Below are 26,729 nucleotides of genomic sequence, written 5' to 3'. Positions count from 1 at the left end.
ATTAACAGTTCCTGCTTATCACTCAAAGAACCTAGGGCTACAGAAAGTTCCCAATTTGAGTCAAAATATCCCGTCTAAGATGCCGGGCCTCTCGAACTGACTTAGCCTCATCGTTACTGGGTCCCTCCCCAGAATGGTCTTCCCGACCGCAAAGAACATCATCAGGCTTAAACTCAGTCGAGTCGACGGCGGCCGAGTCCCTGTCGCCACCGAGTGTAGACATATTAAATGTTGGGGCTAAATTTAACAATTAAAAAATTAAGTTACACAAACACACAAAATATTAAGTTATAAAAAACTTAACTGCAAAGACCTTAAAAAACACAAAAAGAATTTAAATGCACAATACCGTAGTTGTAGGGTTATATATATGAAGTCCTAAAGTTCCACAAAACTTGCTTGGATTTGTCCACTTGAATCTTCAAGCACAGATCGATTGTCTTTAATCTTTTTTCTTGCCAATGAATGTAATGTTGTTTTTTCCTCAGAACCAACAAAGAAACGCCTTTAATTTTTAACTTGAAGTTCTTCTGCACTAACTGAGAAGAAAACGGCTTTAATCTTTTGCTTCTGTAGACTACCAACCAACAAGATCGTCTTTTATTTTATATTTTTTGTGCTTCTAAGTTTCAACTGACAACAACGTCTTTATTATTTCTTTGTGCTTCTGCAGCCTACCAACCGACAACTTCGTCTTTATTATTTATGGTCACAGCGGTAAACCATAATCTCTTCGTGGGAAAATTGTAACATAAGATTCTCGGATCTGTTCGTCTGCGTGACAGGAAGATTGCCCGTCGAAAAATTGCCACCCGGAAAATTTCCCGCCGGAAAATTGCCCGTATGGGAATATTGCCTGCCGGAAAATTGCCCGTGTGGGAAGATTGCCGTCGAGAAAATTGCCACCCGGAAAATTGCCCGTCTTTGAATAAGAAAGAGCTGCGAAAAACATCCAGCTTTGAGTCTGTAATGAACCATTGTTCCTCAAATAGTCTAAACTTAGCACCCTTGCAACCAGATTGGTGCGACGAGATTTAATTATCACGTTTTGACACTGATCTTTGTCATGTATTAAGCGAAATTCATGAAATAGCCTACTTTAATATGTAGCAAACTTGATTGAAAATGTACCGTACATTAGGTAATTCGCAGTAATAAAGGCACATCACATCATAAATTTATCATTTAGACATTGAAAGTAGAAACAACTTTCATGCGGGAATGACAAGTATGGGAAGGCTTAATTGATATCAGAAATTTACATGATTACTATTGTTGCTCATGTGTTAACCAAAGCGATCATACAGAAGGCAAATAATGAGAATACATCCATCAAAACACCCGGACGATTCCATGATAATATACAAAGAGTAAAACAATTAAGAAGGGTGGCAACATATGTTGCTAGAAGTACCGTACGTAAAACATCAACCGATTGCTCAGTTGGTTAGCGCATGACTTTGTGAACAAAGTAGCTTCAAGATCAAGCAGCGCTGGATCGGCTCTTGGGGTGTGCGCTTGAGCAACGCACGTTAAGGACTGCTCTCCATTCAGCGGCATCTAATGAATGGAATAATTCCCCGGCAACAATACTTTAACAATCGTAAACATCACTCTGTCACTCTCGGTGACCGGGCTTGCGTCAGTCATTCAAAGCCTCTACAAGTATGCGAAACTGCCAGGATTAAGCTCCGCAAAAAGCTTTCTTAGTCCGAGGATAAAGATGCAATCAATCAATCTCGATAACCGGCCCTGTTTCAAAAGCCTCTACAAGTACAGTAGGCCTATGTGAAACTACCGTACCAGGAATAATCTACTAGGGCTTTGTCAGTCCGAGGATAAAGATTCAAGGCCAAAGTATCATTCCAAAACAAAACCTTGTTCCTAAATTCCCCCCAAAATTTTATGACTTTACCAATGTTCCAGAAATATAATAGTGTGATAAAATACTTTAAAAAAGGGGTGCAACCTAATTCGTACCATGAACAATTCGTACCGTCAGTTCGTACCTTGAAAAGATCGAGAAAAAAAATTAAAAAAGCCGAAGTCGCTAATCGCAGTTTTCGCAAACACTTTTTTAAAATGTTAAAATGTCAATTTTAAAATGTTTGCGGAAACTGCAATCAGCGACTTCGATTTTTTTAACTTTTTCTCTTGATCTTTTCAAGGTACGAACTGACGGTACGAATTGTTCATGGTACGAATTAGGTTGCATCCTTAAAAAAGTACCGGTAGACAGTACAGTATCACACTAGATTAGAAAACTCAAGTTTGGTTACAATTACAATGCCACACTTGTGACGTGAAAGCTTTACTAAATAGAATTAGAATATCATATTTTTTAAATTTTCAGCTCAATTGCTATGAAAACTAGCTAATTTTTTACAAATTGAAGCAAGCCCAATATTGGAAATTTCACGCGAATGAAAATCATCAAAAAATGAAAATTTTTAAGTACACATGGTAGACTAGCGTATTAGTACTTTGAAAGTTAGCCTACTTTGAAATATTGCAAAATCAAACTGCAACTGCTAAAATTTTTCCATCACTAGAAAACAAAACCTAATCTAATTCTGTGGGAAAACCAGTTACAAGTGTAAGTAATAATAATTAACACTTATCGTACTTTGAACATGATTATTCAATTAAGGTAGATAAGTTTGTAAGGTTTGTTTATACTTCAGATACTCCAATACTCTGTCTTGTTAGTTGTTTTTATTTAATTGTGCAATAAATACTAAATAGATATGTGCCAAATCAAAGTTTTATCAAGAGCTAACCAAATTCATCTGCATTATGTACGGTACATCCAATTATGTTATTTTGATTGATGACTAGTGGAAACTGACAAGAATATTTTATTTTAGAGTTGGAGTAGTAGGGATATATACTATCTAATAATCAAATTTGAGCTTATTGATTGATTGATTTTATAATAATTTAATTTTTTAGTGCTCAATCACATTTATAATGGTTCGTTCTCGTCATATTGCTGAAAGTCATCAGAGTGAAGAATCAGAAAATTCTAGCAGCTCTATTCACTCCATTATAAAAACGACTGCAGACCATAGCCTTGCCATTAACGGAAATGAAGCAATGGTTTGTGAATTTGTGTCATACTATATTTACACAACTTGCATGAGTTGTAAGACATTTTTATGTTTTTATTTAGTCAGTTATCAAGGCAAAGAATATAAAAACAAATAGGCTTCCAGCAAAGAAAACTGCAATTCAAAAGTTGCTATCACGTTTCCTATCTGTTTTTTTTTTTATATATAAATTATTTCATTTGCTGCAATCAACATTCCATAAAACCATGATTTTGCATTGTTAAAAGATTTCTTATTTCAGAAAACTAGAACAAATAAAGCTGGTCGTCTTCAGTCGAAAACTTCTGCAAATAGCGGACCTTCTTATAAAGAATACTCTAGTGAAGATGAATATATAGGAAAAAATAATAAGTCAAAACGCAACCGAAAGAAAATAATTGAGTCTTCAAACGATGATGAACCGTTGTCAAATAACCAAGATTTGTCAAGTGCATCTGAAGAAGACATTGATTTCTTTTCCAAACCAGTGAAGGTTGATATTGCTGTAACTATTTAAGCTAGGCTATTGTTTTAGTCAAATAAACATTCCTTTTAGGTACTGGTACTTTTTACATTGCAAATCTTGTTTTGTGTTTTGTCTACCGCCTTAAAAAGGTGGAAATTCAGCAACCAAAATGCGTAATTTTGAAATCGAAAGAAAAAATCTTCATTAATTCCTTTTGTTTGAACAACTGCATCGACACTTTTATTCTGACTCATCTTGTTATTTTTTGTAGCTGTATGACGTTTCAAAGTTAGAAATAGATACTGATATTATGGGTCTGCTACTATTCGGTGAGGCCGATTCGGTGAGTTCCTAACTCCTGACCCCTAACCTCTAACCCCTAACTCTTAAACGGCAATGATAATTAGGCTACGGTACCCAATATTTTAAAAAAAAAATTCAAAAAATTACCGAATTGGACTCACCGAATCGGACTCACCGAAACGGGCCATTCCGTGATATTATGTAAGTGCTTTTTTATTCAATCTGTGAAGCCAAGCTGCAGCTTTTTTACTGGCAGGTTTAATTGATCGCTGTGTGCGCCAGCTTACAACTGCTTATCTGAATGAGGTGTATTTTTATATATATGGATTCCAACTAACTGTCGTTTTACCTAAATCTTTTTAATATGAGTTGAGTTTTATCACAATCTGTCACAAGCAGCTATAAAGATTTGTGTTTTGGTTGTGGTTTTCTATATTTTTAAACAGTGTTAAAAACATTAATTTAACATCTAGCGTTGTCAAGTCTAAGAAAGTTCTATGTTGTATTTCAATTGTAATTATCATATGATTTTATATTGTTTAGGCTGCAAAAACAAATGGTCGAAAGCATAAAGTTTTAAGCAGTGATGAAGATGCAAACCCAAAGAAAAAAAGGAACCGAATGGTACGTACACATCACCCTGGCCTATAGTGCAGTTGCTAAGCTTTCATTTGCAGGTTTTGATAAAAAGAGACTTATTTCAATAAAGCAGGCATTTTTAAACTGGGAAATGTAAAGACGTTTGATAGGAGGCAAAAGGATGGTAGACTGTTGCACTAGTATTGTACAAATCCTGAACAAGCATAATACCACACCTTGTGTCGTGGTTGTTGACTGATGATATGACCAAAAATCAAAATGCACGCAGTCAAGCGCACAAATCGAATGACCTGTTTACCTTGTTTTACGATGAAATCAAGACCAAAAAAACTGTTTTCAGCTGTCGTGTAACATTTTTAACATGTTTTAGTACAGCAGCAAACAATATTTTAAGTTTAACTTTAAATGCAATAAGCAAAAAATGACGTTCATGCAATACAAAGCAATGTTATACAAAAAGTAATTTTCAGGGTAGGAGAAGGGGTTTGGATGGAAATTCTAAAAAAATACCAGAGGTCTTAGAATATACGGTCTTTGTATCCTAAAATTAAGGTAGTTTTTAAAAAAATGATAGTTTTTTTACCTAAATGCGACTGGTTTTTCTCCTAATTTTGATTGTGTCTTCAGGATCTAATTAGTTTCTAGGACCTAATATGTTTTCAATATCATTGTGCCAACTGAAAAAGAATTCTTCAATTGTTAAAATTTATTTTCTTGTCTGGCCCTTATTACAGTTGCTAGAGAAAAATAACATGTTAGCCTATATTTTAATGTAGGTAAGGAAAGTGCGTAAGAAATATAAAGAAGAAGAAACGAGTCCGAGCAAGCCAAAATCTTCAAGTCGAAAAGCGATTCGACATGTCTTAAAAAGGGATCAATTGAAAGAAGAAACCAAGGTATTATCATTTATCATGACTTGATTTCTTTAGCTGACTATTTGTGTTAGCAGCATCAAAAAATGTGTATAATTTGTGTTTCTGGCCAAGTCCTAGTATTTTTACTTATATTTGAAACAGGATGCTGAAAAACAAGAAAAAGAACGTAGAAAAAGGTTGAAAAATCTCAAAGATGACAAGATTATTGAAGTGGACATGGATAAATCCATTGATACTGCTCTACCTGTTCGCATAACAAAGCGTTTAGTTTTGCAAAAGAAGCCATTGGTTGAGGTGAAATTTATGATTCCTTGTAACTTTAAGACTGTGGTATCCCATTTTAAAGTCATGTGCTTGCCTTGGAGATAATAATAACATTTTTCAGATTAGGCACTGTGTTGCACTGTAGTTAATGTTGTGTCACTTTGCATGTTATTTTTGTTACATTTATTATGTATATTCTCAGTACGGTATAGTTGATATCTGCAATCTGCATCAAAAAATTGCTGGTGAAGGATTGATAAACAACTTGAGTCGGTGCATAACTTCTGGTCCGTATTATCAGCTTACGATGAAAAGTGTTCAATTAAACACATTTTCATCATTATGAAGTCGACTCTTGAATAATTTAGTGTCAAAAAGAACGTCTAACACGTTGGTTACCGTTACGTCATTCAATGCTTTCTCTGATTAGGTGCATCCCGAGATCACCGTGCATTTGAAACCCCACCAAGTGGAGGGAGTTCAATTTATCTGGGACAACATGGTTGAAACAACGGCCGATGCATCTAAGAAGAATGGTGGAGGTTGCATCCTTGCTCATTGCATGGGGCTTGGAAAAACATTGCAGGTTGACATGCCTAGCTAGCGAAATTCCTTCTTTTGCGTTGATTCAACGTCTGTCGAGAGATTTTCTTAAATGAAAGTGATGTAAACTGGTGTCTTTTATCTATGGACACTTGTGAATCAACTAGAGCTGTGAAAACTGCTGTTTTTGATACTAATTTAGAATTCCTCTTTCAAAGTTGCTTTCAAATTTGAAGGTGGTTCATGGTTCTAATAACTAACTGTTGGTTTCCACCTTTTTTCTACAATGCTTCATAAACTGTAGTTTTTGAAAACCTTTTTCAGGAAATAACAGTCGTTGCCTGATTTAGCTCCTTGGTCAGTCACGTCTTATTCTGTGGTAACTATATTACTATATTTCAGCCCTAACAACAATGCCTTGGATTTTTTTGTTTTTTAATTTTGTAGGATAATGATGTTTTTCACACGAAAGTTTGTATAAAACAATGAAAAATACAAAAAGTGGCAGTGCGTAATTGTGGGTGCCTACAATTCTCGAATCCCTTTTGGAGAAGTGATAACTGTATGAGGTGGTGACATGCGTTAATTTTGAGCATCATACAAGGGAATGGGATAAAAAAAAACAAGAATGTATTGCCATCGTTTTTTAAAAAGCCTTTAATTCAATCCTTCTCTTTTCAATGTTCAGACAATCACAGTCGTGCACACCATTCTACACAGCAAGCATCTTGATCTCAAGACTGTGTTGGTGGTTGCACCTCTGAATACTTTGCTGAACTGGATTGATGAATTGACTCGATGGGCTCCAGAAGAACAACCACTCACGGTAACCGGCTTTCTATCAACATTAACCAAATACTAACTTTTCTGTTGTTTGGCAAAGGCTGATTCTTTTCAGCAGTTATGATGAAGTCTGAAAAAACAAAACTATTTTTTTAACGAATTATTTAATCCCATAAAACAATTTTTTCATGCAGTTTTGAATGTTTTAGTGTAAATTGTTTTTACTGAACTTGTGTATTATTATTTTCCTTTACTGCTATATTTATAAAATTAAACGCCGGCCAACTACCTGTTGATTTTGCTCTGGGCTTCTCAGTCGGCTTTCCGCTGCTAGGCTTGCTGCTGTTACTGGGAAGTGTTCAGAACACTTGTTCGACAATACGCCCTCTGTCAAAAACTTTAAATAATTTTTTGTATATTTGTTGTCTGGTTTAAAATGAACCCCTAATAGACTAAAAGCAGCATAACAGCATTTTTTGATTGAAATAAAGGCGGGAAATTAACATTGCAATTAAAGAATTGCCCGCTGTACAGACCTCCTCATGATGTGGAGGGCCTGGTTTCCATTGGCGATGACACCAGGGCCAGGCAGTGGCTAACCGACTGTTGCCCTGATATTTAGCGACAATACGAGAGCAGTAGCAGCATTGCAATAAATCTCCACGTAACCATGCGCTCTGCGTTACTGAATCAATATGCAAATTTGGTTATGTTAAAATTATTATCATTGTTTGGTTTTTGTTTTCTACCATTAAGGTCACCAAACAATGTCGAAAACAACCTGGTTGATTTGTCTGCAAAGTCGCTCACCATCTATGGAAAGTATTATCGTTGAACAAAGATTTAACAGAAGATTGTGCAGTGAATTTTTATGCTGAATATTTTTTAATTAAGCCTTGTTTGTTTATTGATCCACGATAATTTAAACGGTGTTTCAATGCAACAAAACAGTTGATCAACGATATTTTCAACGACTGATTCATTCACAACATGTAACGAAAATTTTCCGCCATCGTCTCTTGGACGTTGCTGGAACTGCACTGGCACACCCAGTGATTAGTTTTCAATGACACACGTTGTTCATACGACGTTTGCGGATGTTGAAACAATCAAACGCTAACTTATCTTGTTTGATGGAAAATCGCCAGCCCGCAGGCTTATTGACAACTGACAGACTATCTTGCTAGCAAGCTGTCATTTTTACGTCTAACGATAGAAAACGGATAGTTTCTGTCGGTTAGGTACTTTGTAGCGAGCATGCTCGCTGTATTGATCGTCGCTGTTGTTCAAAAGTACCTGCACACCAGCCTGCAAATCAGTCCTTTTTTCCATCGATTCAACGTCTGCGTGTTAGAAAGCGAGCGTAATTTTTCGATACATTTTTTGTTTTTAAAATCAGTTTAACTTGCTTCTGTAAATGCGACATCAGTTTCCGTATTTCGCAACGTTTTATTACGCTGTGGCAACAAAGGAAGACACGCCGTATGGTGTCAAGCCATGTCATACTCTTCAACACAAAGAAATAATTTTAGGACTAACCAAGCAGGCGATCGCTTTCTAACGTCTGGGAACGTTCAAACGATGATAAAAGCAAAATTTTGATCAGCAAGGTTGCTGGACCTACCACTGATCTGTTCCAGCGTGCGGTTCGGAATAATTATTTTGCTGCAATAATGTGCCATCAATTTCTTCATCTGTGCTTGTAAATGAAAGCTTTTGTACGAAAAAGTCTACTTTTAGCAGCATCCCATTTAGGTACCGGCAACGGTAATTGTTGTCAATGTCGGCTGTATATCTGAGTGGTGAGAGCCCTGGTACGGAACGCGAAAGATCGGTTTGACACCGCTTGAGAGCATATGATTGTGTCTTTGGCAGGACACTAAGGCATACCTGCAGATGGATAATAAAATTGGCTCCCTTGCCTTCCCGTCTTCCCAATCCAAATCTTCAACCACTGGGTGTAAGACTGGATACGAAATAAATGGTTGTTAATGTGCAGCCGTATATTCCAGCTTTACAATTTGAACGAGTATTCCACTGTGCGCGCCCGACTTCAAGTCTTAAAGACGTGGGCGAAGGATGGAGGTGTCCTGGTGATGGGTTACGATATGTTTCGGCTGCTTGCTTCTGGATGTAGAATCAGTCACAAAGCAAAAAAGGAAACCCTCGCTCAGCTCCTTCTTGACCCAGGTGACCTTTATCAGTAAAAATTTGTATTTTTTTTCGCAATGCACTCATTATCACCCAAACTTGGTTTTGTCCTATCTAGTAGTGGTGGTGGTTGATTCCTTTCTTGAGCGAATGCCTTCGCTCCTATTCTCCATTTCGTTCTGTCCCTCAGCGGATAAAAAGGCCTACTGTGTTGTGGTGAAGCTGCAATTTACGTTAAAATGCTTTTATGATATTTTCTTAAAATATTCATCAAAATTATTTGGCAGATTGTTGTCCTTGATTTGCAATCTTATGAGATATTTATACGAATGGGATATATGATTGACCATGTGTGTGCCATAAAAATTTGTATTAATAAGTTGTAATATTACATTTTCCTATCTTCAAACTTTTTTCCTGTTTAGGTCCTGACATCATAGTTTGCGATGAAGGCCATAAATTGAAAAATTCTGCGTCCAACATTTCTCTTGTTATGAGTAAGATAAAGACCGCGCGACGGCTCGTCTTAACAGGAACTCCACTGCAGAATAACCTGATGGAATGTAAGTTTGTATAATTTCTTAGCAACATCTTTAAAACTTGACTTGGAAAATTCACCATCCCAACTAAAGTTGTTACTATGCGGTATTCCGCGTGAAGCTGGTTCAATCGGCAGTGATGTACGAAAAACAGAGAGATTGAAGTGGTTCATCGGGCACCGAAACAAAGACATGCAAATCGAGAAGTGTTATTATGACGCTTTTTCATATGTGGCTGCATTTTTAAATCACAAAACTTTGATCCAATCATTCAAAAAGGGAAATCTCTGTTTCAGAAACTCATTTCAGTGTTAGAAGAAAAGGTTATTGTTCTATGTTTTGCTGATGAAAGGCATGAGAAGCATGGTTGTAGAAAGCAAAGTGGACTCATGTGCAATATGTGGCAAGAAAGTGATGACAATATGCGAGGCAAGGAGTGTAGTAAGCAGGGTTGTTGGTATTTTACCCGACCCAAAAAAAACCCGGGTGGGTTTTTTTAATAAAACCCACTTTAAAAAACCCAAAAAAACCCATAAAAAAAACCCAGAGCATCATATTTGTCCAGTTTTTATAAGAAAATTAAAAAAATGAACAAAAACACTACAAAGCACTTAAAACAAACTTTAAATTAGGACTTAAGGATGTGATTGTGAAGTAAATTTCCAAGAATAAACTGAAAACGCAGTGGATATTGTACAGTACACAAAAATCAAGTAATGTCACTTTGTGTATACTACACTAAAACTCATTTATGCAAGAAGGCCTTATAGTTAAACTGGTGAAAGTACTACTCTACTGTAGTCTGTATATATGATGTGTAATGCAATTTAGGAGGCTATTTACCAATTACAGATTCTGGATTCTAACGCTCTGTTTATATTGAGAAGAATGCAGGAGGAATACCGAGAGAAGCAGAGAAAACTATATATGTGTTTCGTCGACTTAGAAAAGGCATTTGACAGAGTACCAAGGAAAGTGATGGAGTGGGCAATGAGGAAAAGAGGTATACCGGAGGTATTAGTGAGAGCTGTGATGTCTATGTATGAGGATGCAAGAACAAAAGTGAGAGTTGGATCAAATTATTCAAACGAGTTTTTTGTGAAGGTTGGTGTACATCAAGGATCAGTTTTGTCACCTCTGATATTTGCTATTGTGGTTGACGTTGTAACTGAAGGAGTGAGGGAGGGCTTATTGAGTGAAATTTTGTATGCAGACGACCTGGTCTTGACAAGTAATAGTATGGAGGGACTGGAGAGAAAGTTTGAGAAATGGAAAGAAGCATTTGAAACCAAGGGTATGAAGGTGAATCTTGAAAAAACAAAAGTGATGGTGAGTGGAGCAGAAGGAACAGTTGTTGAGAGCAAAGTAGATCCCTGTGGAATATATGGCAAGAGAGTGATGAGAAATTCAATGCAATGCAAGGAATGTGGAAAGTGGGTACATGCAAGATGTGCTAATGTCAAGAGAGCCGCAACAAGATTGGCGAAGTGTTTTGTTTGTGGGAAATGCAGTAAAGGAAGGAATGAAGTGGAAGGCCATGATGATGAGTTCTGCCATGGCATCGAAACAGTGACAGACTTCTGTTATCTGGGTGATCGGATAAATGGAAGTGGTGGATGTGAAGCAGCGGTGACAACAAGGGCAAGATTGGGCTGGGCAAAGTTCAGGGAATGTGGGGAAATGTTGTATGGCAGAAAATTCTCACTAAGGATGAAAGGGAAAGTATATCGGAGCTGTGTGCGGCCTGCAATGCTATATGGTAGCGAGACATGGATATTGAGAGAGAGTGAACTGGCAATCCTGAGAAGAACGGAAAGGTCAATGGTGAGAGCAATGTGTGGGGTGAAAACGAGAAGGGAAAAAAGGACTGAAGAATTGTTGGATATGCTAGAGATGAGAGAGACCATAGACCAACTGGCAAGGGCAAATGGAGTAAGATGGTATGGACATGTGATAAGGAGGGAGGAAGGAAGTTTTCTTAGAAAGGCACTAGATCTAAAGGTGGATGGGAAGAGGAAACACGGTCGTCCAAGAAGAACGTGGAAACAACACGTGAAGGATGAATTTAAAAAAGTCGGACTGAAGGAGGAAGATGCAAGGGACAGGGTGAAATGGAGAAAAGGGATTAAAACAATTGCTGCGCGGAAACAATCGGCCACCCCCACTAGTGGGGAACAAACCGACGATGGATTATGATTATGATGATGATGAACGCATGGCTCTTTCAGAGCATTTGCCTAAATGGCCATTGGCCACGCAATTGCTCATCCATTACTATATATAATGTATACAAAATATTTAAACATGATGGCATAAATGCTCCTTGCCTTCAAATCTAAAGCAAATGATGCAATAATGTGATTTCTACCACGGTAGCATCAACTTGGTATAGAAATCAGTGGATGATGTAACATCCAACTTGATCTTGAAATTAATGGATGATGCAACATTCAAGCAACAGCAGCCCTAGTGGATTATTTTATTGAGTTATGCAAGCATGTAGCCTACTGTGAGTGAAAGGCACTTCATTCGTAAAAAGTAGTTTTGAGGTGAAATAAGCATGAATCTACTCTTTTTTAAAAAAACCCAATAAAACCCAAAAAAACCCGTTTTTTTTTAAAAAACCCGGGCGGGTTGGGCTTTTTTAAAAAAACCCGGGTTTTTCTCAACCCTGGTAGTAAGTGGGTACATGCAGTTTGTGTCAATACGAGGAGAGATTCAGCCATGTTGACAAAGTGAAGAATGAAGAACTGATGGAAATGCTAAGGATGTGAGACTATAGACCAATTTGTAAGGGTCAATGGAGTAACATGGTATGGGCATATGCGAAGGAGGAAGTTTTCTGCGAAAGGCTCTTCCCGTCTTTCTCACCATTCGAAGGTATCATCAAAAATAACATGAAAAGAACAGGTAAAGAATGACGCAGACAAGTTCGGACTGAAGATAGAAAATGCGATCAACAGAATGAGATGGAGAATAGGAGTGAAGGCAATCGCTGCAAGGAAAGACAAGGGGACAAAACCGAATTTGGATGATGATGGTAACGCTGAGTTGCTTGTTCGAAAAGATTGTATTTATGAATTGTGATTTTTGTTTCAGACCAATGCATGGTTAATTTTGTCAAACCAAACCTTCTTGGGTCGGGCAAGGAGTTCCGCAATAGGTTCGTAAATCCGATCCAGAATGGACAACACTCAGATTCCACGGAATATGACGTTCGTCTGATGAAAAAACGATGCCATATCTTGCACAACATGCTTCAAGGATTTGTCCAGGTATTTCTGCTTCAAACAATCTACCCAGACAGGAAATTAGTCACTTTTTGCATTGATTCAACGTCTGCAGACGTAAAAAGACAATGAATCAATGCAAACGTCAGACTTGCTGTCTGGGTAGTTGGTTCGGACAAGTTAAAATCAAATTTTGAATTGGTGACGTTACTTTCAGGTAGCAATGACGTTGACGGTGCTTTGCAATTTTTCATTTCAATGGATGAGTATGTAGAATTCTTCTTGTGTAGAATTCAACCCAATCAGCAAATTAATCAATTTTCGCATTTATTCAACGTCTGCAATTGTATGAATCAATGTTAAAAAAATAAAAACTGTTGTTGTAAAAACGGCTGTCTTTGTTAAAAATTGTTCTTTTGTTTTTGACGTCACAAATGGTTGATTTTGTGTCAACTGATGTAAAATAAATGTAGGATTGGCTTGTTTTTACTTCAGTTGTCTTGCAAAGCTTCGGGAGTGAAATAGCTGCTGTAATTTCCTGACCAAACGCTACTCACTGAAAGAGAACAGCTTTACATTGTTGTAACGTACTTTTGTATTGTATCAACCTAAAAAATGTTTCATTTTTCGGGCGTGCGTGTCTGTGCGCCTGCTCAGATTAATAGGCATGCGCGATTGATAAAACGTATATTTGAAACCTTATTCCAACAATAATTGGTGACGTGTTTCTCGGCAGCCGATTGTAGCAACAATTGAGTAATTGACAGCGATAGACACCGTGTGTCGCCTATGAGGTCGGCTCGTCAGGCGGTGGTCGATAGTCTGTGGCAGAATTAGTGGTGCGATACTGACGAGCCTAGCCTCATGGTGGGCGAAACACGGTGTCTATCGCTGTTAATTCTTGCTACAATCGGCATCCGAGAAACATATACAGTAGTTGATTGGATTGTCTAAATGGCTAGCGTGGAAGCTACGCCGTTATGGTTAGCGAATGGCAACTGCTCGCCGTACTAGTGAGTGTTCAGCTTTGTGCTGATTGCCAAGAAGAACGCCCCCTTCACAATTTGGTGACAACGTATCATTGTTAAAAACGACAATCAGGCTAACTTCATTTGTCTCCCGTGCAGAGAAAAGACTACACGGCTCTGGCTGAGTATTTGTGCGGAAAATTGGAGTTTGTCATCAAAGTTCGATTGACACCGTTACAAAATAAGTTGTATCGTCACTACTTGGACACGCAAACCAACAGAGGTGCAAACCAACAGGCTGTGAGTTTAGACCTGGGATGATTTTTCTATGTTTTGGTCATATCTCATCAACCCTGGTGTGGTCCCAGCCAACAAATGTCACTGTCTTTCCATCGTTGCAACAACATTTTATGGCCGGGCTAATAATGCAGGCGAATGCAAGTGTCTTGAAAATTCCATTGGTTGGTCTCTCTCTTGTGAGGAAGAACCTTGTCCTCACTGAAAGCTCAGTTGGTTAAGCGTCAGACTTCACGAATAAAGAAACTGCAAGACCAAGCGGCGCTGGTTTGACTCTTTGGGTGTGCGGCTGTGCGCTTTTCTAGGACTTTTCACCACTCAGCGGCACCTACAATAGTAGATAGAATAATTGACAGACAACAGCACTTCAACAATCCGAAACTTCACTCCATCAATTTCCGTGACCGGGCCTTCGTCAGTGGTTTAGAGTCTCCACAAGTATGAGAAACTGCCAGGATTAAACTCCCGTAGAAGCTTTCTCAGTCCGAGGATAAACAAAATCAATCAATCAACTTTTGATGTATTCGTTCAGGGATTCATAGTACAGTATAGGGATCGCCAACTCGGCTGGATTTCTGACAAGCGGAGTGTAAAAGTGTTGCCAAATATTTTTTTAATGTTTAGAAAAAATATTATTTTGGTATTTTTAAAGTAATAGTCGCCTAAAACTTGCCCGTGAATAACTATTTTAAAACTAATTTAAAAAAAATTTATTATTCACTTACTAAACAATCATATTTTTGCAAATTTAACCTCTTTTTCTAAGTTTTATTTAAATTTTGTGCATAATTTCACATTCTTATTGCAAAGTAACACAACTACAAACTACTTTAACTCGATCTTGTGCAACTTTAAACTTCAGGTTAGTTTTAATTTTTAAATAGACAAGCTTTGGGCGACCACTACTCTTTAAAAATGCCAAAAAATTAGTTTTTCTAAAAATTAAAAAAATATCTGGCAGCACTTTTACACTCTGCTTGTCAGAAATCCAGCCTAGTTGGCGATCCCTATACTATAAATCCCTGTATTCGTTATTGGTTGAATGGTGTCGTGCTCACTGACTCATACTGCAAATCAGACGTTTTTTTTTTATATAAAACGACTGATTGATTAATTGAAGCTTTATCCTAGGACTGGGAAAGCTTCTTGCAGAGCTTAATCCTGGTAGTTTCGCATACTGATTTGCTGTCTGTATGACAGGTGCAATTGTAGTCATTGCAGCTTAAACAATTCAGTGTCATTATTTCTCTTCTGTCATCCGATATCGAAAAATCTTTTCTCTACAAAAAGGTTTTAGTGTTTGAAAGGAATCCTTTTCTACTTACACTTCCGTCACTACGCTTTATGTCCACAGATTGTCCAAGGTTCAAGAGACACGGGGTTATTTGCTGATTATCAAAATCTTATGCGAGTATGGACACATCCTAGAGTGCTGCAGCTCCACTCAATACGACAGGTAATACTTTCTGTCCGAAGGACCGTTGTTTTGTAGTTGGTCCAAGCGTTTCTTTTATGTTGCCACACTATGATTTGATGCACAAGTTGCGAAAGTAATGGTTAGTATCAGATCATGGACACAATTGACAACTCTCTGGACCATCTATCAAGTCTTCCCTTTTACCTAAATTGTACTCAGTATAATCAAACAGTATCCGTGGCATATAGCTTTGCTAGTTTAGTCACAGTTATCTTCCTTTCTTTCAGGAGCACTTAAATCAATTTGTGATCGACGACTCTTCCGATGAGGCTGTTTTTGAATCAGACGATGAGGAAGAGTGGAAATCCGAAGATGAATCAAGACGAACTGAAGATGAAACAAGACGAACTGAAGATGAAGCAAGACGAACTGAAGATGCTAAGTAAGGATTTCTATGTTGAATTGTACCTGTGTATTGAGTAGTTAGTTAGATCTACCGCTCGTTCAACTTTGGTATTTTTGTGTCAACGGTGATTTGAATTCGAAAGTGATTTGTAGGTTACAAAGCTACTTTCACACCAGTAGAAAAAATGCTTTAAAATGAGAAAAAGTAACTTTATAACGTATCCCAAAAAGCATATTATGGTGCTTTATTTAGATCGTACTGGTTGAAATCAACTGTGCTAAGACATCAACACAAATCGTCAGGAAATGAAACGATGTTCATAAAACTATCACATTTTTGTTTTATTTCAGAGAGCCCATTTCCATTGAAGAAAGTGATGAAGAGTCTTCGGTTTCATCAACATCCCAGGAAGAAGAAGATGAAGAAGAAGCTGATGATAGCGATGACAGCCTCTCGTCAGTGGAAGAAATGCGAACAAAGATCCGTGCATGCCGCAGAAGGCGAGGGAGATACGGACTTCGTGGGGGGGACAGGAGTGAGGCAGGTGAGATTCTGTTTTCATTGGACTTTAGTCCGTTGACCGTTATCGTTTAATTAAATATCTTAATATTTCTAATTTTGCACCACTGATTGATTGAATCTTTATCCTCGGACTGAGAAAGCTTCTTGTAGAGCTTAATCCTGGCAGTTTCGCATACTTGTAGAGGCTTTGAATCACTGACACAGGCCAAGTCACCGAGGTTGACAGAGTGAAGTTTCCGATTGTTGAAGTGTTGTTGCCGGGAAATTATTCCATCCATTAGATTCCGCTGAATGGAGAGCAGTCCTTAACCTGATTATCCCAAACAAGGTGAAACTCGAGTGTGGCGTCTTCCATTTTCGTTCGATTGGAGTCTTAATGACTTTACAAATCCTCACTTCCCCTTATGTCCAATTTTATTAAAATATTGAATTTGATATTGTCATACTGATATTGCTCTTGTTTGAACCACGCGTCTGATTCGTTCTTCCTGTTTCGCATTTTAGCCTTGCCATCGGTTAAAAGTCTTTGGTCCGTCTTTACTGTAATGTGGAATACTTGTGTTATGTAATTGCTCAGCTACAAGTCCAACAATTTGCAGAAATTGAGAGACAAGAGGCTGAAGCAGAGGCAAGGCGTGAAGCTAATAAGCTGGAAAATAACTCTTGGTACTCCTCCATCCTTAAGGAACACTCTCCTCAGATCGATGATCCGGCTGCTGGTGGGAAAATAGCCACGCTCTTTGAGATCCTAAGACTTGCCCGGGAGTTTGATGACAAAGTGTAAGTTTGACATTTTATCTCATTTTCTTCTAGGAAATTGTCTGTTTTTGCGCTCAAAGCAATAGATTGGAACTTGGAAAGAATCTTTAATTGTAACAGTGTATGTGTAATGCGTATACTAGGTTACGTGTATTTTTAAAGTGATTTCTTGTGCCTTTAAACAGCAGACGCAGTATTTACATTACATCGTATTGTTACACGATAAGGGCAGTGCGTTTCAATACGTACTTTACAGTTCATACAATATTCGAGCATACTACTACTGTATACCATATCATCTGGTTATTGTGGCAGATAAATTTATGTAATGTTTTAAAAATATTTTCCACACTCTTTGGAGATCGGACATCCCATCGTTTGTGAAGCATATGTTGACCCATTTTGCAGGTTGGTTTTTAGTCAGAGTCTCTTATCCTTGGATATGATTGAGGAGATGCTTTCTCTATCCACCATGAGAGCCGTTTCGCAGGAGGAAGCCACCTCCACGAATTCTCCTTCATCCCCCAATGAAGACCCTCCTTCCGGCACTGCACCAGTTGTGCCAGATAACGACACTTTGTGCCAGAAGTGGTACAAGAACGTCGACTACTTCAGGATGGATGGTTCTTCTTTGAGCAAGTGGCGACAGAAGTGGATAAATGAATTCAACGACGAGTCGGATAGAAGGTGAATGCGCGAACTACAGCAATTTAGTCGCTTGTGGATTGGCTGAACTTTGCACACGCACTGTGCAACATCCAGCAAACGAAAGTTGTCGTTTTCAGGTCGTTTCAAGGTCACTTGATGTTGGTAAAATTGCAATTTTTGCTAGGATTGCAATGATGGCAAGTAGTAAAAATTAATTGACGAAAAATGAAGTTTGAGAAAGGATTTGCATCCTTATTTTAAATGCCTTTACTTTGCACTGTTGCTGCGGCATCATAGGTCGGAAGAGTCTGGTTAAGATTTTTCTGGTTTCTCGATTTCAGAGCCCGACTTTTTCTCATCTCCACCAAGGCAGGCTCTCTGGGCGTCAATCTCGTCGCTGCAAATCGTGTTGTCATCTTCGACGCGTCATGGAATCCCACCCACGACATCCAGTCCATATTCCGAGTCTATAGATTTGGACAAAGCAAGTCCTGTTACATTTACCGGCTCATTGCTCAGGTGGGGAATTGCAGTTCTGAAAGCATTTGCAGCATGCAACCGTTGGCATACAATGAGGTAGTGTTAGTTTTGTAATGCCACAAGCTGAGTAGCTTTTGGGCTCAGCATTTTGTGACGAGGGCACAATGGTGTGTCTAAAACGTTCTATTTACTTTTGATCTATTTGTATGTCTAAATGAACATGCTGAATCCGGTAAGAATGACTTGGGATGAGTTTTGCGTTTATTTATGTATCGTTTTTTTTTTAGAATAGCTGCGATTTTTTGTTTATCCGATATTACTCTTTTACAACTGTAAACTGCTTTCTGCTTCGTTGACTTAACTTGCATGACTAGTAAGGCTTATAAGCCTTGTCGCTTTCGCATAAACTACATGTATAATTGTATATCTTCAAATTTTGTAAAAAAGAAAGAACAATAATCCCTTTTGGTATTCACCTCATTTTTCTTGTGTCGATGCACAGGGTACAATGGAAGAAAAGATCTATGATCGGCAAGTGGCCAAGCAATCCTTGTCTTTCCGTGTTGTTGACGAACAACAGATCAACCGTCACTTCACCGCTAACGATCTCCAGGAACTTTATACCTTTACCCCTTCAGTTCCCAATCCAGACGATAAGAGACTCGCCTTGCCCAAGGTCAGTGTTTTGTAAATAAAAAATGATCACTTTATTGGGATTTGTGTATAGCCCATGATTGCAATCCGCCAGCTCATGTATTCTTCAACTGCAGCAACCTAAATCCCATTCCACTATGAACTGTCCTTCCCATTCGGCAAAGTTTGTCCGTTTTATGTTGATGTGACGTTTGCAAACGATGAAAAAGACAAATTTTTGCTATCCGTGTAGTGCTTTTTTATAGTCACGTGCATTGTTCCATTGTCATTCGTTGTAAGCGAGATTTAGCAAGCACACATGCATGTTCTGCTTTTTTGCTTAATTTTTATTCAATATTTACATCGCTTCAACAACTAGAAAACTTTTGCCATTTGTGTCGTTCTTGGTCCTTTCCTCCCCAGACAGCAAAATCCGTCATCTTTACGTTGATTCAGCAGTCTGAGGCTGCAGACGTTGAATCAATTTAAAAATGACAGATTTTGTGGTCTGGGATAGTTGCCTTAGAATGCAGTGGTCCAGCACATTCACGTGCTGTTTAGAGCGATCGGTAAATTTCATTTTATTTAAATCTTGCAGCGGCCATTTTGTAACTTGATGTGAATCATAGACTTCGGCAAGCTTCCATGTCGAAGCATCACAATCTTTTCAAATTTAATTGATTTATTGCAGGACAAACTCCTTGCAGAGATGTTAGTGGGTTCCAACACAAAGCATTTGATATCATCCTACCATGCCCATGACTCCCTCCTGGATCACCAAGAAGAAGAGGAACTAACAGAAGAAGAAAGAAAAGCAGCGTGGGAAGAGTACGAAAACGAAAAGAAGGTAATTTCTTACATTTTGCAGTGTCTGTCCAAAAATCCGATTAAACCACTCACTTTTCTATTGAGTTTGATCAAAAAGTAACGAAGATCTCATAAACCAAACAAAGTTATTTCTATGTCGCTGTTTCACTTCAGTAAATCTGGACAAGTTTGATGCCAACGAGTTTTGTGTAGAGATGGATTTCATTTCAATACAAGTCAAACCGATAAATTCTTTCTATTTTGCCAAGTCAGTTCTTATCTTGCACAACCAGCTGTATAGTTTGTTGTGCGAAAGAGACTCTTTTACCCAACTAAACTACAAATTCTAAAACTTGCGTGTTTTAAGAAAACTTAAAACTTCTGAAGTTTGTATCCTTAAGATGTCTTCATTTCATCAATATGTTTCTGAGGTGTGCCATTTTGCTGCTGAACAGGTGGTTTTACTTGTTTGTGTCCCTAGATAAATTCAGTCGTGTTGACTGACGAAACGTTAGAAATAAAGCCGGTTATCATTATCAACATCTTGTGTAGCCTAGCTTGCAGTCATCAGAGCAGCGTGAGAAATTATTCTAGAATTAGATGCCTGATAACAGTCTTACTCTGTGTCATTTTTTTTATTTCAACAATTTGAGTTATTTTTCGTTTCACTTTCTGCATTTATTTTGTTGGTTTTACTCCAGGGCATCCGACCAAATTCTATGATCAACAGCAAGAGCCTTCACCAACTTGCCTTGAACGAGCAGTTCCGACTGCAACAGCGCTTGCACGAGCAAGAAAAGCTCCAGAAAATAGCAGCACAGTTGCAAGCCAGCGGCAAGTTGCCGCAAGCTTCGTCCATTGAAGCTCAGTCTCAATTTCTGATCGTAGTCAAAGTGAGTGCCAGATGTGCATCTTCGCCTTGCGCTTGTTGTGCATTGCTCAGTCCGCAAAATCCGTCATTGTTACATTGATTTCAACGTCTGCAGACGTGATTGTGATTTTAAAAGGATTGTCAGACTTTTTTTGCAGCAAGTAGGTTTTGTTTTTTCTTGATAATTCCAACCAAAAGACGTTGCTTTTTTACAACGTTTCAACGTAATTAAACTATAAGAAAAACTCAACTTTTACTGACTGGAACAGAGCACTTGATTCGCAATAGATTTTAATTCTTTTAAATCAACTTTTATGTCCTGATTTTTTATAAAAAGTTTTTTATGCTGGCTTTATCGGTTTTGTAACCTTCAAATCTTATTTCAACCGAACAGGAATTGTATGATAAGTTCCATTTTTATAGCTTACATTATTAGGTCCTATTTTTTTTTTTTGCAAATTTCCCTACGACTTCTTTCACATCCTTGTTTCCAGGCTATGGAACTTGTGCACAGAACAGAAAAGAGACTGCAAGATTTACAGCCGCTGGACTTTCCAGAGGCCATCAGCAACTTGGTAAGACAAAATATTTCTACAGAAAGCAACGTAGTCGCATCGGCAAGCGATGGTTTTGCAAGAGCTGTACGCAGCAACCCTCGTCAGAAAGCATCACTTGTGCCACAATTTCTTGAGTAGTTTCTCATTATCACCAACTAAATCTGTAGCAGTTTCTGTAATGATTCGAGCTTGGCAATTGTTTACAAAGTTACGGTTTTGCAGAAAAGTTCATCAATAGAATATATGAGATTTTTCAGCGAGCAAGATTCCAGATAGCAAATTAGTCGTTTTTTACGTTGATTCAACGTCTGCAGACGTTGAATCAATGTAAAAAACGACTGATTTGCTCTATGGAATGTACCCTGTTACAGGCGTAGTCTTTCCAAAATCGGAAAGAACACCAAAAATCAAGGTTAACAAACGATCTTATTTATCGATACATTGTAATAAGTTTTTAGACATTTCAAAAATGGTATTACCGTGTCTTACCCCGATAGACTGCTCCAAAAAAGGCCGTTTAGCTTCGAATTTCTCTCTAACAGCATCAAAAATAACGTTTTCTTCTAGAGAAAACTGCCCATGTACCAGATGATGAAGGAAGACAGCCTGAAGATGCTTGCTGTCGAGCTCAAGATACGTCGCCAGCAGTTGAGGCTTACAGCAGAGAAGGATTACCGACAAGCGAAGATGCAGTTGGAGTTTCTTTCTGCCAGGGTAATCTAAAAATGAACTATGAACGCTTCCACAGACGCAAACGCTGGACGAAAGCGTGTTTTCTTTCAGTTTTGCGTCACTTACGTTTTACGTGATGACACACCGAACTAAATTCGCATGTTACGTCATTTATTGTTCATTGGAACCTTCCAATAGCGGTTTAAGATCAAGTGGACTTTTTATCAAGTTTCCACAGTGATCTCTAACGCTGTTCTGAGCGCTATTTAAATAATTTTTTATGCTGGCGCTTCCTTTTGTTTAACAGTTGCACCCATGCAACTGTTGATCTTTCGTAGTTATAAAGAATGTTTCCAGGTCAATGTTTATTGTATCCCTTGTTGTGTTACTATCAGTTTTATTCGGTTGATACCCGCGAATGAATTTCGTTTTCTAATGGATGAAAAACAGAATAGTGGCTTCCCAGACAGCAAAATCCGTCATTCTTACTTCGTTGAATCTATGTAAAAATGACGGATTTTGCTGTATGGTAATGTACCAACTTTGTTGCAGTATGCACGGCTTGTTCAACCCTCCTCTGGTGCCGCCTCTAGCGCATCGGATCCTTCCACATCTTTCCTTCATCCCTCCAATCTATCAATGTTACAGGTATGTTTAAAATTCTGAGTTGCAAAGTTTAACAACAACAACTACTGTATGTTGTTTAACTTTGCAAGGCAAATGACAGAGAAGTTTGGAAGACCATGATCACCAACGTATGTATCAGATCAGGCACATAATCATCATCATGTTGTTTAGGAGCGAAGTTGTTAGAATACTTGGTCAACATATGACTTAACTATATCTGTCATTAGCCTTTGGAAATTAAGGCAAAATTGTTTTGTTTGTTTTAACTTAACGATATTTCGACACCGTTCAAGAGCACGCGGCTGTGACTGACAATACGATACTGAATGGCATGCTTGCAGATAGACGTGAAGGTTTTGCTTCTTTGTCTTCCACTTTACTTCATGTGATTCTTCGGCCGCTGGGCATAAGTGTCGATGCAAGATAGACGACATTGACAAATTCTATTCCGTTTCTAGCAACGAGCTTCTGCCGCTGCAGGTATGACGACAACCGAAAATCCCGCTATCTTGGCTCGAGCTGCGTTTGCTGATATGCTGAAGACCGATGGTTTAACTTTAGCAGGTGATACGTTGGTTTGCAGATCCTGAATTACCAAGTTTTTATTATATAATTGTATGACTTTTTTTTGAAATTCTTATGATGTTTTTCATTTCAAACTGTCTTTGCTTCGAAATAACCATTGTTGTTCCTGTTCCATTCAGGAGCGTCTTCACATGCGGAGAAAAAAGAGAAGCCTGCATCTTCCGAGTCTAATTCCGAGGACGCTCCCATTGTGATAGATTCTGATCGCGAGCCATCCCCTATAAATCGGTTGGAAGCAGACGCGTTGCCCAAAAGTGCCAGCAGCAAGACACAGCCACCCGTTGTCAACCCTCAGAAGCACGATTCAAAATCAACTTATCAAAATACCAACAAGCCGTCTACTTCAAAAGTCTTACCAGCAATAGCGCCCGAAACAAGCTTAGAAAATGTTCCTATTCAAAGTCTCCCGCCTCATGAAACCGGTTCTAGCCAGACGTTACCGGTTTTCAGCAATTCAAAGCCTGAACTTTCCCACTTGACAGCAAAGAAGAGATCTGCGCCATCAAGGAGGAAAAAATCAAGAAATTCCAGCTATGATGATGATGAAGCTGAAGACGATGATGATGTAGTGTACAACGAAGACACCAGTGAAGAGGAGGACGACGACTGGGAAGCGAAATATTTGAAAAAGTCAAAACTGCAGTCTCGTAGAGCAAGATGAAACAAGTTTCAATTTCAGTATTTTACGTCGACATAACGTCATGTGATGTTCTATCTACAAGAGGGCTAGGATTCTTATTCTAAAGATAAGAGTCGTTGAAAAGAGTCATCTTTTGCTTTTGATCGAGAAGGCTTTATTAGCGAATATTTTCTAATGAAGAGGTCCTAAGAAAGTTTCATCACTAGGACTAGTATTCTAAAATGTTTCCTATCGAGATTTCTCTACAGTCTACATGAACAACATTGTCAACAAATTGTAATTATTTTTAAACTTTTTTCTGTGTTATCGCTTTCTTATTTACGAGCCAGGCAAATTTAGTGATTCAATTTTGTAAGGATTCGCTTTCACGGATCAAAAATTCTATACAAATGTTTTTTTTTTCAAGCTTTGAGTTGAATAAGTGCACGTTTCTTTCTTTCCAGCTGTTTTTTGGTTCAATCTAACGACCTTCAATAATCTCAGCCGTTACGACGCAATGTTTTACTCGTACATTTTTGAAAAAATAAACATCTTGCAAGAATCTTAGCATTAGAAACGAAACTCCACCAATATTAAGAATCTTTCAAAAGAAGAAAACAAATATTTTCAAATTTTTGTTTATGGGTTCCCAGGCATCAAAATCAGTGATTTTTATCTTGTCAAAATGACGGATTTTGTCAAAACGACGGATTTACTGTCTGGGTTGTTCATTTCTGGGACTTAAGCTGGTTCTAGGCTTGCACTTGTCTTTATTCTTTTACCAGAGACTTTCATTTTGAGCTGTTCCTGCTCGTACTGAACCTGTCTGCATGGTAGCGCGCTTACTGTGGTGCAACGCACATTACACTGATCAACAATTTTTTACTATTTTTTTTTAATCTTAAAGAGACTAAGCACACTTTCCTAGATATTTTTTTGCTCTGATTTCGAATCTGCGCTCGTTTTTTCTCCAGCACATCAGGTTTTCACAATATCCGTACTTTAATATTTTACGCATTTGGTAACGTTTATGAATTAAGCAAAACGTTATTTCATATTGTTGTTTTTTTTTTTTAAATATCGTGTAAATGGTCATTTCATAGCTTCACAATACAGTACGTGATACACTCCTTGATACAGTCTTGTGCTATATCAACGTTTTTCAAACAAAAAACTAACGGTGAAACTTGCATTGCGCACGCAAGCTTTTATTGGTCAACTTTTAAATATAAGTAAATATTTTAAAAGCCCGGTGTGTTAGAGAAAAAATTAAAGACATTTTTAAAAGCGTCAAAGCTGAGTTTGAGGACACCAAGCCACGTTTGATTAAAATTTGCTGTTGAATTGTGTTATTGCTATATTTACCTGATTTCGATGAAAGAAAATCTTAAATGTGTAACTCAGACAGAAAAATCTGTCATTTTTACATTAATTCAACGTTTCCAACTTACAGATTTTACGATTTCAACGTTACTCAACAACTGTAAATTGGGAATGTGGTGCCGAGGAACGGACCGCAGACCACATCATCAATGACTGTTCCATCTTCAAGCCACCTAACGGAGTGGAAGGTCTGCGTGTCATGGATGATGAAACCAAAGACTGGCTGCTCTCTAGTAGCCTTCCAGTGTAGTCCGGGAACATCGTGAATCTGGGGTGGTAAAAGGATAGACCCTCGGCCCCAGACGCTCACACGACGACGACGAACTGTATATGTTGAATTAATGTAACAATGACGGCTTTTTCTGTCTGGTAATGAGCTAACTTGAATTTATTAGTTCAATTATGCTGCATGTGTCGTAGTAGCTTGCATGTGTTTGATTTTAGACGTTTCTGTTCTTTTCAACTTGGTCTCCTTGGTCTCTGGGCATTAACAAGATGATCCCAATAATAACCATTCCAGACAGCAAAACTTGTCATTTTTACGGAAGGACGGATTTTACTGTTTGGAATGTTCATTTAAATTGTTCATAAAAGTTATGAAATTTTTGTTTGCTGCTTTCAGACACACTCCAGGTGGAAAAATCAAAGATTTTTTGTATTAATTAAATGTCTGCAGACGTTGATTCAATGTAAGGATTGATTTACCAGCCGAGAAACCAACGCTGTTAGCCACAAACTCATCATGTTCGGCTTAAAAAAAAACAAAGATGTCTCGAATTTCTTTGTTTCGATTATGAATTCGGTTTTGCCAATGTATTTGGTTTTGATTTCATTTCGAATTCCGCTCTTTCGCAGAGTAAATTTTCGTTTGGTTTCGAGCAACGTTAGTTTTACTTCAATGTTTGTGCATTGTGGATAAATAGCAAAAAAATCTAATTATGAATGCCAGCGCGACAAGCCACATTTGTTCTTTTTTGCGCAATGCTGTTCCTTCAACGCCGAGAAATTTATAGCAGAAAACATTTTGGCTAATTCGACATGTTCTTTTCTTTAAAAACAATCTAAAGTTTATTTGACAGATATCAAGTCATGCTATTTGCTACATTTCTACGTACATGAACATAGTTTTGACGATTGTGCTGTTTTATCTCAGTTACTCCGTACAGAAACCAATGCAAAAATGTCAGAATTTCTTGGTTTAATCTTTTTTAATAACATTTGGGAAGAGATTTTTTGTTGTACTTGAAATCTGCCATTTAATACACCTCTTTGAATTATACTTGTGTGAGCAAGTTCAATCGTCATTGAGCGAAACTTTCTGGTGATGCAGAGCTTTGACTGCCGATGCTTTCTCTTTTGTTGTGATACTTCGTCAATGAAAATGTCAGCAACTCAACGATTGATCTTGAAATAGGTAGGTCGTTGGTAGACAGCGTCCCTCAAGTTGATTTTTTTTGCCATAACCGCGAATAGATGACTGGAATGTTTATTCTTGGACTGAGAATATCTTTTCCAAAGCTTCGTTAATAAGTGGAGGTTTTCACTGAATTTGTTCCTCGTACTCGGCCGCTTTTCGATGAGCCACTGCGCCACCCTGGCTGTGGAACTAGGTTTGCTTGGACATAAGCCTCTCAG

General features: G+C 38.1%; 1 protein-coding gene across 1 annotated transcript; it reads left to right on the top strand.

Moving 5' to 3' along the window:
* The first annotated feature begins 2,767 nt into the window (after positions 1-2,767).
* Positions 2,768-26,434, top strand: LOC145779774 (transcriptional regulator ATRX-like). The gene is made up of 25 exons (XM_082591416.1): positions 2,768-3,099; positions 3,352-3,582; positions 4,402-4,482; positions 5,235-5,354; positions 5,475-5,627; positions 6,028-6,183; positions 6,829-6,966; positions 8,936-9,113; positions 9,500-9,637; positions 12,713-12,888; positions 13,971-14,111; positions 15,463-15,564; positions 15,813-15,967; positions 16,282-16,475; positions 17,053-17,233; positions 17,621-17,899; positions 18,202-18,379; positions 18,843-19,016; positions 19,665-19,820; positions 20,482-20,673; positions 21,146-21,226; positions 21,776-21,922; positions 22,433-22,528; positions 22,966-23,071; positions 23,212-26,434. The coding sequence occupies exons 1-25, from the start codon at positions 2,971-2,973 to the stop codon at positions 23,751-23,753; spliced, it is 4,224 nt and encodes a 1,407-aa protein (XP_082447542.1). The 5' UTR covers positions 2,768-2,970; the 3' UTR covers positions 23,754-26,434.
* The last annotated feature ends 295 nt before the right edge of the window (positions 26,435-26,729 follow it).

This window comes from Aplidium turbinatum, chromosome 11 (assembly GCF_918807975.1).
Source record: "Aplidium turbinatum chromosome 11, kaAplTurb1.1, whole genome shotgun sequence".
NCBI classification, from domain to species: Eukaryota; Metazoa; Chordata; class Ascidiacea; order Aplousobranchia; family Polyclinidae; genus Aplidium; species Aplidium turbinatum.
The sequence above is the reverse complement of the archived record's forward strand: the minus strand, read 5'-3'. Positions and strand labels throughout refer to the sequence as shown.